Genomic DNA, 15,902 nt, shown 5'->3' with positions numbered 1-15,902 from the left:
GCGCCGTCTGTGAAGTAAAACTGTATAAGTGTTTCCATGTGTGCATAGTCTGTTTTAGCTCTTACATTTGCTTTATGTGCATTTTGATTCTGTATGGCTGTATATACGTGCTTTCCGTGTGATGGGAAATAAAATGCTTGCTTGTTGAACTGTGCCCATTTCGCGTCGTCTTTTCTTTATTGACCCTCCATTTTGCATCACGTAAGGGGTTCGTAGTGGGTGCAACATCCCGGTAATTAATCTGAACCGTCCAGGTCGACGATAACACCGCTCGGTTATCCCGATAGTACGGAACGGGCAGCCCAAGCGGCTCGTGTCTGGAGTCGACCTGCGGCGAGGTACAATCGCCCGGTTTACCATCTGCGTGGGTACTTAGGTAGGTCGAGTTTGGCGAAGAACCCTATCCTACGCGGGTGGCCGATTGGCACGATTGTGGTGAGGTCGAAAGGCCCACCCGTGACTAGCTCCCGGCGTTGGTCCAAGAGGGTCACAACAGAATTGTCCGTCTGGTGGGCGACGTGCCACGATTCGAGTTACGTGGCCGTTCGCATGCTGGCGGGCGCGAATTCACAACAATATATATGTATGTATATATATATATATATATATATATATATCTGTATTTTTTAGATGTGTGTATATATATATATATATATATATATATATATATATATATATATATATATATATATATATATATATATATATATATATATATATATATATATGAGGCCCCGCAAGGAGTGATGTAAGCGACATTTTTTAATGATATGATAATGAAAGGCTCGGATGATAGGGTAAGGGTTAAAATAGTGCTATATGGCATTAACTCCAAAATGGCTGATGTGTCCCTTACATCACTCCTCCTCGCGGCGCCTCATATGTATGTACTAGTAGTAATGCCCGGCGTTGCTCGGGCTAGCAATAAAGCCTGGCATTGCCCGGGCTTTCTTGCAAATTTCCTGAATAGCTGTTAGGGGTTAGGGTTAGGGTTGCAATTAGGGTTAGGGTTTGCTGTTAGGGTTAGGGTTAGGGTTAGTGTTAGGGTAGCTAACCCTAACCCTAACCCTAACAGCTTGGCATAGCGGAGGTAAACAGCGCCCGGGACAAAGTGGAAATTTGCGTCCCCTGTAAGCCTTAAACTTGAGTGGATTTGAAGGTAAAATCCCATAAGGGATATCGATTTATCGATTTTTTTTTTTTTCGAATATCAGAAGTGTTATGGAAAAAAATTTATAGCCAATGACCTAAGTTGGACCAAAAGCCATAATCGTACCAAATTTGAATGGAATCCGTTGGAGTTTGTGAAAATGCATCAAAACGAATTTTGAGGGGCCTCTTCAGGAAGACAATAATATCATTAGTATATGTGCCAAATCTTGTTTCATTTCATGCAGTAACAAAAATCTGATGGTGGAACAAAGAAAGGGGCATGCCGAAATATATATATATATATATATATATATATATATATATATATATATATATATATATATATATATATATATATATATATATATATATATATTGTTGAGGAAATTTGCAAACCACCATTCAGGTCCCGTAGGTGAGATATCTCTGTAAGTACATGTGTAGTTACCCCAAACCCGTTGTTTAGAGGGAATAAATGTGATTCATTCGGGCTGCGACCCTTTGAGATAGCCGTTTTTCTGTTCTATCTTTATTTTGAACCAACCACGTCTCAACCGCCATCACACAACAACCACCAACTGCAACGCCGCTTCACAACAACAACAACAACAACAACGCCAACAGCCACGATCTTTACCTTCACAACTCGCTCCCGCAAACATCACATCACCGCCATTCCAAACGGCACCATGGCCATAAACCACCACCATAAACCCTCCACCACCTTCACCTCTCCTCCTTCTACCGCCATTCCCGCACAACCTGTGAACACCGAGCATCGGCCTGTCCTGGGCTCGTACAAGGTGCGCGCCGAACCGCGAGTGCAAAATGCGGCCTTTCCGAGGAGAATTCGGATCAGGAATGCTACACGCCCACTTCTGATCCGTCCAATCAGCAAGCGCGGGGCGGTTTGGCCCCGCCTCCAGGTGCGTCAGTGTAGAATCGCGATACGCAAATTCTAGGATCAGGGGAGGTTCACGCCCCTTTTTCTCCATCCAATGGGCGAGCGTGGCTCCACCCCCGAGCTCGTTCTGATCCAGAAATTTGCATATGGGTTCTCCTGCCGGCCTATAAAGTGCCGAGCGCAGGGTCGAGTCGGGCTCGGAAGAGTCAGTCTGTCGGAGGTCGGAGAGCCGAGTGGAGCTCGCAGTCTGTCGGGGAGCTGCAGAGAGAGGAAGCCTGGAGCGCGGTCGAGTGGGTTTGAGCGCAGAGTCGGCCTTGGAGGAGCGGGGAGTGAGTCGGGAGGCGAGGGCGTACAGGTGGTTTGCTGCAGTCAGCTGAGGAGAATGGGGGAAGAGACCGAATAGCTCGGGTCCGAGGCAAGGAAGACAGCGGTCGGCGACGAGCTCGCAGTGGAATCGCTCGTCGCGGGACCCAAGCAAGCCAGCTATCCTCTTTCCCCAGAGCATCAACAATTCCCCCCTTTTCCCCCCCGCGCTGAGATAGTGCGAAAAGGGGGGCCCCGTTCCCACCCCACTCCAAGCAGTGCCAATGAAACCCGCGAAGGAGCGCGGAGTCGGGGCGCCGCCGCGCCACCACATTGGCGGCTCATCACAAAGACACGGGAAGGGATCCACCCGGTCTCGCGGACCTGACCGCTCTTTCAGGTCCCGTGCAAATATTGGCCCACAGGCCCCGTCTGCCCCCTTGTCTTTGAGGGTGGCCCTTTTCTTTTGCTTTTGAGTAAATGTGTTGTTGGCGCCGTCTGTAAAGTAAAACTGTGTAAGTGTTGCCGTGTGCTTGCGTAGTCGGTTGTAGATCTGCATTGTTGTGTTTCTTTTGTAGCATTTGATACGGTATATGTGCATTCTGTTTAATTGTATATGTGTGCTTTCCGTGTGCCGCGGAATAAATGTGCATTATGTTGAACTGTTTTTCCGTTTCGCTTCGTCCTTTCTTTAATTGAATCTCCATTTTGCTTCACGTGAAGGGTTGGTAGTGGGCTTAATTCGCCCGATAATTAATCGGAACCGTCGAGGCCGACGATAACACCGCTTGGTTATCCCGATAGTACGGAATGGGTCGCTTACGCAGCCCGTGTCCGGGGTCGACCTGCGGCGAGGTGCGATCGCCTGGTCTACCCTCCGCGTGGGTACTTAGGTAGGTCGAGTTTGGCGAGCAACCCTATCCCACGCAGGTGGCCGATTGGCACGATCGTGGTGAGGCCGAAAGGCCCACCTGTGACTAGCTCCCAGCGTTAGTCCGAGAGGGTCACGACAGAATTGTCCGTCCGGTGGGCGACGTGCCGCGATTCGAGTTACGTGGCCATTCGCATGCAGGCGGGCGCGAATTCGCAACAATATATATGTATATAGATATATCTATACTGTATATGTATATTTGGGTATATGTGTATGTATATGTACAGTATATGTATATATGTACACACACACACACATGAGTATAATGAAAAAAAAAAACTTATTTCTTCTAATTGTTTGTTTCAGTAACTCAATCTGAAAAAAAATTAAATTTATCTTTAGATCTGGGAGTTTGATATAATATGGTTGTGTCAAGGTGAGGATGTCATGAAGCTGCAATAAATCGGTGTTCAATGTTTATGTATACTCAAAAATGTCCATGTGTGTGTCAAATGAAAGCATTTTTTTTCGCAGTCAGAACTGCTGTTTGGATCAATCCTACAATTTGTCTCAGGTTAAGTGATTCTGGAGAATATCATATGTGTGGAAATTAAATAAAGGCATGAAAACTGGCATGGCTTTTTTGATAATTGAAGGAAAACGACTTTCCTTCCCTTTCCCTTCCCTCATGCTTACCTTACCTCCCCCTTCCCTCATGCTTTCCTCCTCCCAAAGCCCTTCCACCCCCCACGGATGTCTCTGGATGGTGTCTGAGCATTGTTTAGTGTGACCCGTTTTAATGTGATGTTTTAACGTACCCAATTCTGTTCAATCCTGTACTAATGCCGGCATCAGGGGACCACCCCCCCTTTCCCATTTTCCCTCAAGTCCCCCTATCAATCGTATATCCAGAACACCCCATTGCCCTCCACACTACACCCCTCTCTCCCCCTCCCGGAGTGTATAACGATCACTTTAAATCATTTTGAATATAAACACCGAAGACTTTTGCCATGCATATATTAAGAAGCTGACGGTTTCTGATCCTCACAACTGGCTCATTTGGAGTATCTGGCATAATTTTCATTTCCATTTGACACATTTTGCAGGGTTTAATCTCACATTGATGTATAGAGTCCATTTCAAAAGGTTATTTTCTCCTCACACTGCCTTCCCTTCACACTGCCTTACCTGCCATTCCCCTAATGCTGCCTTATCTTCCCTTCCCCTCACACTGCCTTCCCTTCCCAATACACTGCCTTCCTTCCTCCTCCACTTTTGCTTACTTGTATTTGCTATCTGACGATATGATGGACATTTCTGACAGTATGGTAGACATTTATTTTGCAACGATACTTTTTAAAATATTTTCAAAACAATGTATGATAAATTCTGAGGAAGTTCGAACATGATATCATAGAAAAATGATGTCATGGATATTTTGAAGATGCATCAATGAAATGTGGTCAATACCTTATAATTTGTTAACTAAACCAAAACTATAAGACAAAAAAAAAAAAATCATTTCTTTTTTCTGACTTGTATTGATATGTTGTTGATGGTGAGTTTTGAGGAAAATTATTATTTTTATATTTCATTTTGGTGAAAAATAAGCATTGATTAAATTATCTGATGACTATTGTCATTTTTCAGATGAACCAAGCTTGCTATTACGTGCACCCATGCTCCCACATGAAATGGTTACTTTACACATATTACTGAATAAATATTACGCTAACAGATGTTTTTTTCGTGAGTTATTTAAAATACCTTCCCTGAAAAGTGCAGCTTGTGAGCCTGGCTCCTGACCATTACAAAGTTTACCAAGAAACAGAAAAGTTTACATTCTAGTTATTACTTGAAGAGATTTTTGTTAGAGAGTTTTGAACACCTCTTAATAAGTGTGAATATATTACAGATTAGTAACTGCGCCGTTATTGATATTTGTAGTTAATTTATGACTTTTAGCATTCATGCTATGTCTCATAATGTTTTATTTGTGCTTTTCACCCCATAGGCCTTTCATTGTCTTGCTGGAATGCCCTGTACACTGCAGATAAGTCCATAATCCGATGGTCACTCCTTACACAAATCTGCTACTTCACTCTACAGATACTCGGTATGAGAATGAAAAATACTTCAGGGTTGAGGAAAATCAAAAGGATTTTTTTTTAACAGTAATCAAAAGTTAATGCGGAGGAGCTTGTACATTGAATACATGCTGAACAAGGACATTAAGAGACTTCATTGTATATTTTATTTGAACTGTAAGGACATTTGGAGAAAAATGGGCAAATAATATTGATTAGATCTGGAATTGATAATTGATAGATCAAATTGATCGATCGATAATAGGGGGAGAAATAATTAAGAACATGAGCTCCTGCAATCTGGATGCGTTGGGCATCACGTTGCTGCTCATTCAGCATTTCCTTGGCCTGTGTGACACCCTTTCGTTGACTCCTCTCCTGTTTTTTTTGGCAATTTCTGTGAGAACTATTGCTTGCTTTGACAAATACTAAATCTCAAAGAGGGAAGAGGAACAACAGCGGTGAGATAACAGTCTGCCTTAAATTTCTTGCTTGAACATTTTAAGTTGTTCATCACTGTACTTCTCAGAGCAACACAATGCCAACACAAAGGAAGAATTTCTCCGAGCATTCAACTGAAAGGATAAAAAGAGAAACTCTTTGCTACGATGATTACTTCTACAAGGAACAGCAGCACTTGCATGTGAACATGAGAAATAATTCCTCTGCAGGAGCGATCATAAGAACCTTTTGCTTTAAACCTGGGTCGATACCAAAAACTCAGAATGTGCTTCATAACCAGAAAACCCGAGCTCAAACTCGTATCCATTCAAGGCTGGGGCAGCATGCTACAGACAGAGACTAATAATCATGAAGTGGCAATATCATTTTGATGCTGATAATGATGTGTGGACAGACAAGATGTGTAATGAGGAAATTGATAGCCCTGATGACAAGCTGATTATGTAGTAGATGCGAGAATCTCTTCAGCATTGGATGCTTAGATATGAGTGAATATGTTCTGTCAGATCTAGACTTCCACTGTTATTGTTCCAATTGTAATTCCCAATCTCTACATGCCATCAGATATGATGTCAAAATCCAAGGAAGATGTGAAGCATTTCTTGCAATGGTCTCAAAGAAAATCAAGTTATTGAAATTGAGGATATCACAGAAGGTTGACAAGACCATGCTTGGCAAAATAAGCAAGGAACTGGAGAATCTATCCAACTGCACAGATGAGAACCTATCTATAGGAAAGTATTAAGAGAGATCGGCAAATTAAAATCTCGAAATGAAGAAAAGACGAGTGAAATGATCAATACTTGCATTGCAGAGAGGGAAGCAAGAGATAACGTATTTACCTGGAACAACCGTAAAGATCGAGAACTGCAGGAGAACTTCGACAGAGTGAGAGAAATCTTAACCGAATCCAGGCAGATGCTTAACCCCAGACGAGTTACAATCTCATTGATGGATTAACAAGGACACAGCTTTCTCTGATCAGCAAATACACTAAAGATGATGGAAAGAACAGAGCACCTCTGCATCAGAAAGGAGCTGACTTTACTTACAGAAAAGAACAAAGGGAAAATTGAGAAAGGACCTTTTCTGGGGCAATACCAAGCATGGTGAGGTCTTTGTATCCAAAACATTTTACTCTTTCATTTTAACGAACTTTACAAAAGCTTTTTGATTGAATCGATCACACAATTGCACTTGCAAAGCTCATTGATCTCGGTGTACATCTCACTATTATTCCTTGGATATGCTGTTTCTCGTTCTCTCGTCAGCAGTGTGTATGCTACCACGTTATTTACTCACATTGGGCATCGCTCAATGCAAGCGTTCCTCAAGGAACATGCTTGGGACCCATCTTTTTTTTTTACTTTATGTCAGCTGTTAGTACTTAGTTCTATATTAACTTAATTTCAATAATTGGTGGAGGTATAATTCCAAAAGTGAAATAACACACTTTTGAAATGGTCTCATTGTGATATTATAGGATTAAACCCTGAAAAATGAGTCAAAATGGAAATTCCATTTATGCGAGATACTCCAAATGAGCCAAAATGTGCGGATCGGAAAACATCAGCTCCTTAATGTATGCATGCTGAAAATCTTCGATGTTTTTATTCAAAATGATTTAAAGTGGGAAACAAAATGTGGAGAATGTCGAAAAATGTGCAAATAGTAAACTCCACATGTTGCGTCTTTTGAAACATCATGGTTTACCACCCCAAGGCTTGCTTACTATCTCTAAAAGTAATATATGGTCTCTTACTAAATATGCAGCACCTATGTATCTTTCGCGGAGCACTTACGAAACACCAACATTTTGGCATTGAAATTGTTTCAAAACGTGCTTTTTGCATTGGGATCCAAAATTTGATCCAAATATACAACTTACCAACAAGTTTTGGCTTGGTATTCACTCCCTAGGCTGGATGAACGCAGAAAATCACTCCATCACATTCATAGAAAAACAACTTTAAAAACTACAAATGAATTTTCAATATCCCATTAAGAGCTCCATGAGGATCCTTAGGTGAACTGCAAAAATCCAAAAATTTCGTTGTTAAACAAACTGTTTGAAGAATAGTGACTTTACCTGACTTCATATTTTAAATGAAAAGTCAATTCGAAGTTATCAGAATTGTGCTCGCTGAATTGACTCAATGTTAGTAGTGTGTATGTTATTTTAAAAATTATTTCAGAGTTTAACTGCATTACCTTATTTTTTTTTTAAATAATTTCTTACAATGTTCCACTTCTTCCTGTTTTATCTTTGTCTTTTTACTTCCACCACCGAAGGTGAAGGAAGTTATGTTTTCACCCCTCTCTATCTGTTTGTTACTTGCAAAATCGTAGATTTTTTTCAAATATATTGGTCAGTCAATTTTGTTATTCTGTTTGTTGGGTCGCCAAAATAGGTGACCCTTATTGTCAATAATTCTGTCTGTTTGGATATTTGTTTGGATGTTTGTTCGTTTGTCATCAGCATAATTGGTGGTAAATGTGGGCCGATTTTGACCAAACTCGGGTGGTAGGTACATCTTATGACCTAGTGCTTTGGAAATTGTGATGGTAGCTAGGGACGCTTTGGTTCCGTAGCAACAGCCGAAAAACCTTCAAAATCGGTACCGTTCACGCAAAATTGATTCCGAAAGCCATTATCACACGTCGGCTTATGAAATTTGGCATGCATCATCTACAGGTGATGCTCTACCAAATATATTCCGGTCATGAAAATTCACACGAATCATCTGGAATGCATTGTGCACAAACGATCGAGCCGGATTTTCGATTTATATCTTTGTTCACCCACAGCACCCCCTCGAACTTTGGGGATTTCCGATATCAAACCGCATTTTCGGTACTTTTCATTCAAATTGATACCGAGTAGTTATCAGTAGATGGAACTCGATGAGATTTGGTATGCATAATCTTAAGGTGATTCTCTATCCGCTATATGACATCCATTTTTTTCTAGATCTTATAGTTTCCAAATGGTAACCCTCTCAACTTGGGTGTCTGAGGGCCATTGAGCATTCCCGCTGAAAATTCAAAGTACACTAGCTCCAAGACTGTTGAACCGAATCGAATGAATCTTTACATGCTTATAGACCGTAATGAGTACTACAACTTTGCTCATTTGCATAATGACCGATCTCGAGTAGGTCAGGGGTCAAAGCTCAATAAGTGCATTTTTCGGGCGAAATTACCATTCAAGGCACCCTTGCTCCTACACGGATTAACTGATATGAATGAAAGTTCATAGGTACATAGTACTCAATGAGTACTACAACTTTGCCTCAGGACATATTGACCTATCTCAGCTCGGTCAGGGGTCAAAGGCCAATGAGTGCATTGTTCGGGCAAAATGACCATTCAAATCCCCCTTGCTCATACACGGGTTTACCGATTCGATTGCAATTTCGGAAGTACTTAGTACTAGATTAACTCAGATCAAGGGTCAAAGGTCATCGGATGCTCTGCGACCCATGGCCGCCTACCGGCTTGTCTGTTTGTATGTTTGTCTGTCAATTGACTAGAGGTCACAATTTTAAACCGATCCTCATGAATCTTCACCACATGGTAGTTTGTCAAAAGCAAGAAGCCCATTGTTTTTAAGGTCAAAAGGTCAACAGAGGCCAAAGGTCAAAAACTTTGGTGAGATTTCTAAAATCCTCAATGTTCATCCTTGAAATTTGAAGAGGATTTGTATTTCCGGTCATTGAATTCAATGAGCCAATTGTTTTTGAGCTCAACATAGACCAAAAGGTCAACATAGGCCCAAGGTCAAATTGGCCGAATTCCTGAAGTCGCCAATTCATTTGAAATTTGAAGAGGAGTTGCATATTTGGTGATTTAATTCAACCATCAATTATTTTTGAGGTCAAATTTGTTTTCTGGATTTTGCAAGTATCACGCTCTGCACGACATCTTCTTGTTTGTTTGTTTGTCTGTTTGCAGAATATCTCAAAAAGTTGTCGACTGATCCAGATGAAATTTGGTAGGCAGGTTGGGTGTGTGATGAGGATGAACTGATGAGATTATGGTGAAGATCCAGATCCAGATCCGGATCCGGATCCGACTACTAGAATTTTTAAAGTGATTCTTCACAATTGAGAGACTGGGCCAAAAATGATATATAGCACGATCTCTCAAAAAGTTGTGGACAGATTCAGACAAGAGTTGGTGGACTGTTTGGGTCCACAGCCACAGCATTATATGTTGATGAAGATCCGAATCTGGATCTGGATACGACATTTATTTAATTTTCAAAGTGATTCTTCACTATTGAGAGATAAGGGCCAAAAATGATATGTAGCACGATATTTCAAAAATGTATTTGGCCCGATATTTTCTCGTGGTGGAGAACATTACAGGCATTACATGGTGGAGGTATGTGCTCGACCGAGTACCCTTATAGTTTAATGAAGTAAGGCAGATGAAATTTGACCTGTGTTGCGTGCGATATGTGGAATTCAATAAATCATCATCATCATCATCATCATCATCATCATCATCATCATCATCATCATCATCATGTTGGCTTAATTGTGAGGGTGGCAGGCTTGGGATCTTTATTATTATTATCTATCATATAAAAGTAGCTCGGTCTCAGTGTGTGTGCGACCGTTCATCCGTCAACAATTTTCCTCTAGCGGATACCACAAATCGGGCATTAACGGTACCCCTGATCTGCAAACAGTATGATATCATTGAGTAAGGTGATGATAGATGGGTCAGGTCAGGTTCGATCTGTGACCTGCTACAGGTACCATGTAAACCTGTACTAACCTGTTCCATGGTCGGGTTGTCGGCGACTAAACCGTCTCCCCCACCAGGTTTTCTGGTGAGGAGGGTGTTTGGATATGGACACCCAGCAGGATTAAAAACAAAACCTGTCAAAGGGCGGAGGAGCTCCTTGTGAGCCAACGGCCATCCATATCTAGTGCCCAACTGTGTCTGCGGACGTCCTCCTGCAGTTGGGTTACTTCTTATTAGGAGGTTGGTGGCAGGATTTGCACTCCAGCCACCGTAAAACGCTTCATTCCGCAAAACGCAAAAACGCAAAAAAATCTGAAAACCCACTCCGTGGGAGTACCTCCTGTGCAGCTTCCCTTCGCAGGGCAGCTCACCGGATGATGGGATTGGGGCAAAGCCTTCGGGACCCCAATCTTTGATAGGAGGAAACCACGGGGTAACATCCCTGGGTCAGGTTGCGGGAGAGTGTGTCGGAGTGGTGCTGGGTGTCGTCCACCAGACGGCGGTCTCCTTGGGTTAACCTGAGGCGGTCCCTTCGGGTGGGTGCCTGGAATGTCCTATCCCTAAGAGAGGATGATCACCTGTCTCTGTTATCATCTGAGCTCAAGCGTTTGGACATCGGGATTGCAGCTCTCTCTGAGGTTCGGAGACCGGATTGCGGCGAGATAATGGTGGGTGGTTACACCTACTATTGGTCTGGTCGCTCTGATGGAACACCATACCCAAGGAGTTGCTGTAGCTGTGTCCAATAAGCTGACCCCAATGATAATTGAGGTAACACCGGTCAAATGACGTATTATGAGATTAAGGATTCGTCACTCCTTAGGTGTCATTTCCCTGGTCTCTATTTATGCTCCGACTGAGGCGAGTGATCTTACCGTGAAGGACGCATTCTACGCCACACTCGAGTCTGTGGTTGATCAGTGCCCCAGACGAGATACACTTCTAGTCTTGGGGGATTTCAATGCATCGACTGGAACTGATAGGGATGGTTATGAGGTGTGTGTTGGTCCCCATGGGTCAGGAACTATGAACCAGAATAGCACTAAGTTCCTTGACTTTGCAAGAAGTCATGGACTTAGGGTGGCTGGTTCATGGTTTCAGTGCCCGCAAGCTCATCGCTGGACTTGGTATTCCAACGCTGGCGGTGTGGCAAAGGAGATTGACCATGTCCTCATTGACGGTCGTTGGAGGATGATCCAGAACTGCAGGGTCTACCGGAGTGCTCAGTTCCTCAATACTGACCACAGGCTTGTTGTAGCAACTCTAAAGCTGCACCTTAAATCCTGGAGAATGGTACCATCCCAGCCTAGGCTGGATGTTGCCAAGCTCAGGGATGAGAGAGAGTAGCTGAGGAGTTTGCGGAGCAGGCTGAGTGGACACTTGGGGGGTCTGGGTGCTTTGGAGGGTCCTGAAGAGTTGTGGAGCACCTTCAAGACCACCGTCCTTGATGTTGCCGGTGGATGCCTTGGAGTTCACCGCAGGGCAAAGAAGAATTTTGTCTCTCAAGGGACACTGGATACCATTGACCAGAGTCGCAGGGCCAGGCTGAATGGCAGAGCTGAGCTGTTCAGGGAGCTGAGGCGTAAAACTGTACGTGCACTGAGGGTGGACAAGGAGGCCTATGTGCGAGGAATCTGTGAGGGGTAGAGCATCACCTGTGGACAGGTGATTCTCGTCCGCTTACAGGGGTCGCGCATTACGTTCATCCAAGCCCATCCCTCGGAGCACTGCAGTTCGAGCAGAGAGTGGTAGGCTCTTGACAGAGGAGTCTGAAGTGAAGGCCCGCTGGGCTGGTTACTTTGAGCGGTTGTACCAGGCTGATCCCCCAGCTGTCGAGTTGGACGTCAAGGGTGTTACAATCCCTGTTGCTGACCCTCGAATCAACTGTGGTCCACCATCGCTTGTGGAAACACGGGCTGCGGTGAACCAGTTGAAACGGGGCAAAGCTCCAGGGATCTGTGGCATCCATGCTGAACTTCTCAAGGCTGGTGGAAATGCTGCACTCGCGTCGTTGCATGCAGTTTTGTGCTCTGCCTGGAACACAGGCATCATCCCAACTGACTGGAAGAGGGGCCTTGTTGTCCCTCTCTGGAAAAGGAAGGGTGATCGCCAAGACTGCAACAACTACCGAGGGGTGACGCTGCTCTCAGTGCCGGGCAAGGTCTTTGCTCGGATAATTCTTGATAGGGTTCGCCACCATCTCCTTGAGCACCAGCGTCCAGAGCAGTCAGGCTTTACACCAAAGAGGTCAACGATTGACCGTATCCTTGCACTTCGTGTCCTCACCGAGCGCAGACGAGAGTTTCGGCAGGGGCTGCTTGCAGCCTATGTTGATCTCTGTAAAGCGTTCGATTCAGTGAATCGGGATGTCCTCTGGAGGATTCTTGGTCTTCGTGGGGTGCCACCAAAACTGATCGATCTGATGTCTGAACTCTACTCTGGTACTGAGAGTGCTGTGAAGTGTGGTGGTACCATCTCTGACTTATTTCCAGTTGTTACTGGAGTTCGTCAGGGGTGTGTACTTGCCCCCACACTTTTCAGCACTTGTATGGACTGGATTTTTGGGAGGATGTCGGAGAGATCAAGTTGCGGTGCATCGTTTGGCAATGTCAAGATCTCGGACCTTGATTTTGCAGATGATGCAGTCATCTTTGCGGAGACTTTAGACATCCTCTTGGGGGCCCTCGAGGTGCTGAATGAGGAGTCGGAGCCGCTGGGATTGCAGTTTCTTGGGTCAAAACAAAGATCCAGGCTTTCGGTGACAGCTTGGATGCTGCTGTCCTGTCTGTGTCTGTTTGTGGTGAGGATGTTGAGGTCGTGGATAGATTCACTTACCTTGGCAGTGATATTCATGTCTCCGCAGGTTGTGAGCCGGAGGTCAATGAGACGTCTGGGTCGGGCCTGGGGAGTCATGGATTCACTGGATCATGGGGTGTGGCGCTGCCGGTACCTGTGCGGGAGGACGAAAGTCCGAGTCTTCAGGTCCTTGGTACTTCCAGTCTTGCTCTATGGGTGCGAGACTTGGACTTTGACCAAGGATCTGAGACGGAGACTTAATTCCTTTGGTACCAGGTCTCTTCGGAGAATCCTTGGCTATCGCTGGTCGGATTTTGTGTCCAACGAGCGGTTGCTGAGAGAGACTCGGATGAGATTTGTTACCTGCATAGTCCGTGAGCGTCAGCTGCGGCTGTATGGACATGTGGCTCGTTTTCCTGACGCTGATCCTGCTCACCAGATTCTCTCAGCGAGGGAGTCTCATGAGTGGAGGAGGCCAGTGGGCCGACCACGTGCCTCATGGTTGCAGCAGGTTGACCATCATCTCAAGGAGATGGGGATGGGCCTGGCATCTGCCTGGGGGATGGCCAGACGGAGGCCCCTGGAGTACCGGCGGAAAGTGGACGCAGCGACGCGCTGTTCTGGCACATGCTCCCATACCTGACCTGACCTGATGGGTCAGGTTCAATTTACATGAAAACAAATTCTCTTCCTCCATGTTCTTTTTCACTTATAATAATGGTGAGTCTCATCCAGTCGCGTTTCTCATACCCATTAGATCCACAAAACGATTGCTTTATTCAATGCTTTTTTTTCCAAAACTTCCATTTTATTCATAGAAGAGGAATACATCACCCACTTAAACAGTATTTCTGATTACACACCATATTGTAAAGCATTACGAATCAGGTCACACTACTTGCAACTTGTGAGAAAATGATATAAACAAAAAAGCAGCTGATATTTCAATAGTTTAGTCACACGATTTTTCAATGGTGAATGTCAATTTTTATTTATCGATCTATAATAATCAATAACACGGCTGCATTTGAAATATTTTTTTCGGAGGTCAAAGTTTTTTCAACGGTTCTTATATGTTTTTGCATGCTGAATTCAGAAATGTATCTAATTTCGCTCAATCAGGTCAAGTTTTTATGTAATCTCAATTTTAAGGAAAAAAAATAATCAAAATTTTTGTTTTTTTAATTAGCATTTTTTAAATTCAAAATCACACTTACATTGACAGAAAATTTACAAACTATACATATAATGACACACGAGTACACTTAATGTGGAAGAAAGTGCCTTCTCAATTACTTTCATTTCAATTTCAGGAAAATATAGATAAATCGTTGTTTCTGGCAACACCCAACTTCAGTCGCTGTTTTCCTTCGTCTTTTTAATGTTGAATTTCACATTAATGGTACTTGTGTGTCATTATATATATATAGTTTGTACATTTTCTGTCAATGCAAGTCTGATTTTGAATTTAAAAATGCTAATTAAAAAAACAAAAATTTTGATTATTTTTTTCCTTAAAATTGAGACTACATAAAAACTTGACCTGATTGAGCGAAATGAGATACATTTCTAAATTCAGCATGCAAAAAGTATATCGGAACGGTTGAGAAATCCTAGACCTCTGAAATGACGCAGACCAGTGTAATCTATAATAATCTAATCTATAACAGGAGCTCGGTCTCGGTTTGCTTGCGTCCGAATTTTATTTTTCCCATTAACAACAATCTTTTTTTTTTTTTAGCAATTACGCAAAGATTTGTATTCCTGTCAGCGAAGCGACGGGTCTTACTTTCTAGTTATTATTATTAGTAGTAGTCGTATCATTATTAGTATTACTATAAAGAAAAAAATGGAACAATCCCACAGAGGAGAAGATGCCATAGAAAAAAAAAAGTGGAGAAGGAAAAGAGGAAAAGTCGAAAACATTGGAATGTACTTGTCAAAACCACAACTGCCAAAAACATGGATGTGGACGTGACAGCACTCATCAGAGAAACGAGGCAAAAAAATGTGGAGCCACAACTGGAAGAAAAATGGGTGAAACCTACAAACCGGAGACTGGACAACATCAACTAATCCATCCAGACGTGTCGCAGACCAGATCCTCGAGCAAACAGATGGGGACTCTTATTACCCTGCACCTGCACCTGGATGGTTATAAGCACCAGCACCAATGCAACCAGTTGTTAATTATCCAAAAATATGCTGAGGTAAGAGAGAGATAAACCCAGAGATACACTGTAATTAAAACTTGACAGCCGCAGCATTTTACTACCAGCTACGTTGAAGAGAGGGGCTGCTACTTCCAAAGTTAACAATAAATGTTAGTGTGAGTCTGTCTGTCAGTATGTCCATCTCCTCCAAAACTCCAAAACCATGAAATCTCGTGACCACAATGTTCGCATACATACCAAGGGAACCCAAATCTGGTGCATGAATGAAAATTGGGTGTTTGGATTAATTTAAACACCCCTTTTGAAGATAATGCAGGGGGAGCTCATCACAAAAAAAATAATAATAATAAGCCTTACAAAGATGGCGGTGTGCCATCTTGGTCAGCCCTCTG

General features: G+C 43.3%; 1 protein-coding gene across 2 annotated transcripts in view; it reads left to right on the top strand.

The window, feature by feature from the left end:
- Positions 1-15,902, top strand: part of TP53I11 (tumor protein p53 inducible protein 11) — a 127,457-nt gene that overhangs the window by 99,523 nt on the left and 12,032 nt on the right. For both annotated transcript variants that reach the window (XM_085884323.1, XM_085884324.1), the window contains exon 5: positions 5,251-5,352. In XM_085884323.1, the coding sequence (XP_085740449.1) occupies positions 5,251-5,352 (102 nt within the window). The remainder of the gene's footprint in view (positions 1-5,250; positions 5,353-15,902) is intronic.

This window comes from Eptatretus burgeri, chromosome 6, assembly GCF_056783735.1.
Source record: "Eptatretus burgeri isolate ZD-2024b chromosome 6, Ebu_testis_v1, whole genome shotgun sequence".
Taxonomy (NCBI): Eukaryota; Metazoa; Chordata; class Myxini; order Myxiniformes; family Myxinidae; genus Eptatretus; species Eptatretus burgeri.
This window is presented reverse-complemented; position numbering and strand designations above follow the sequence as displayed.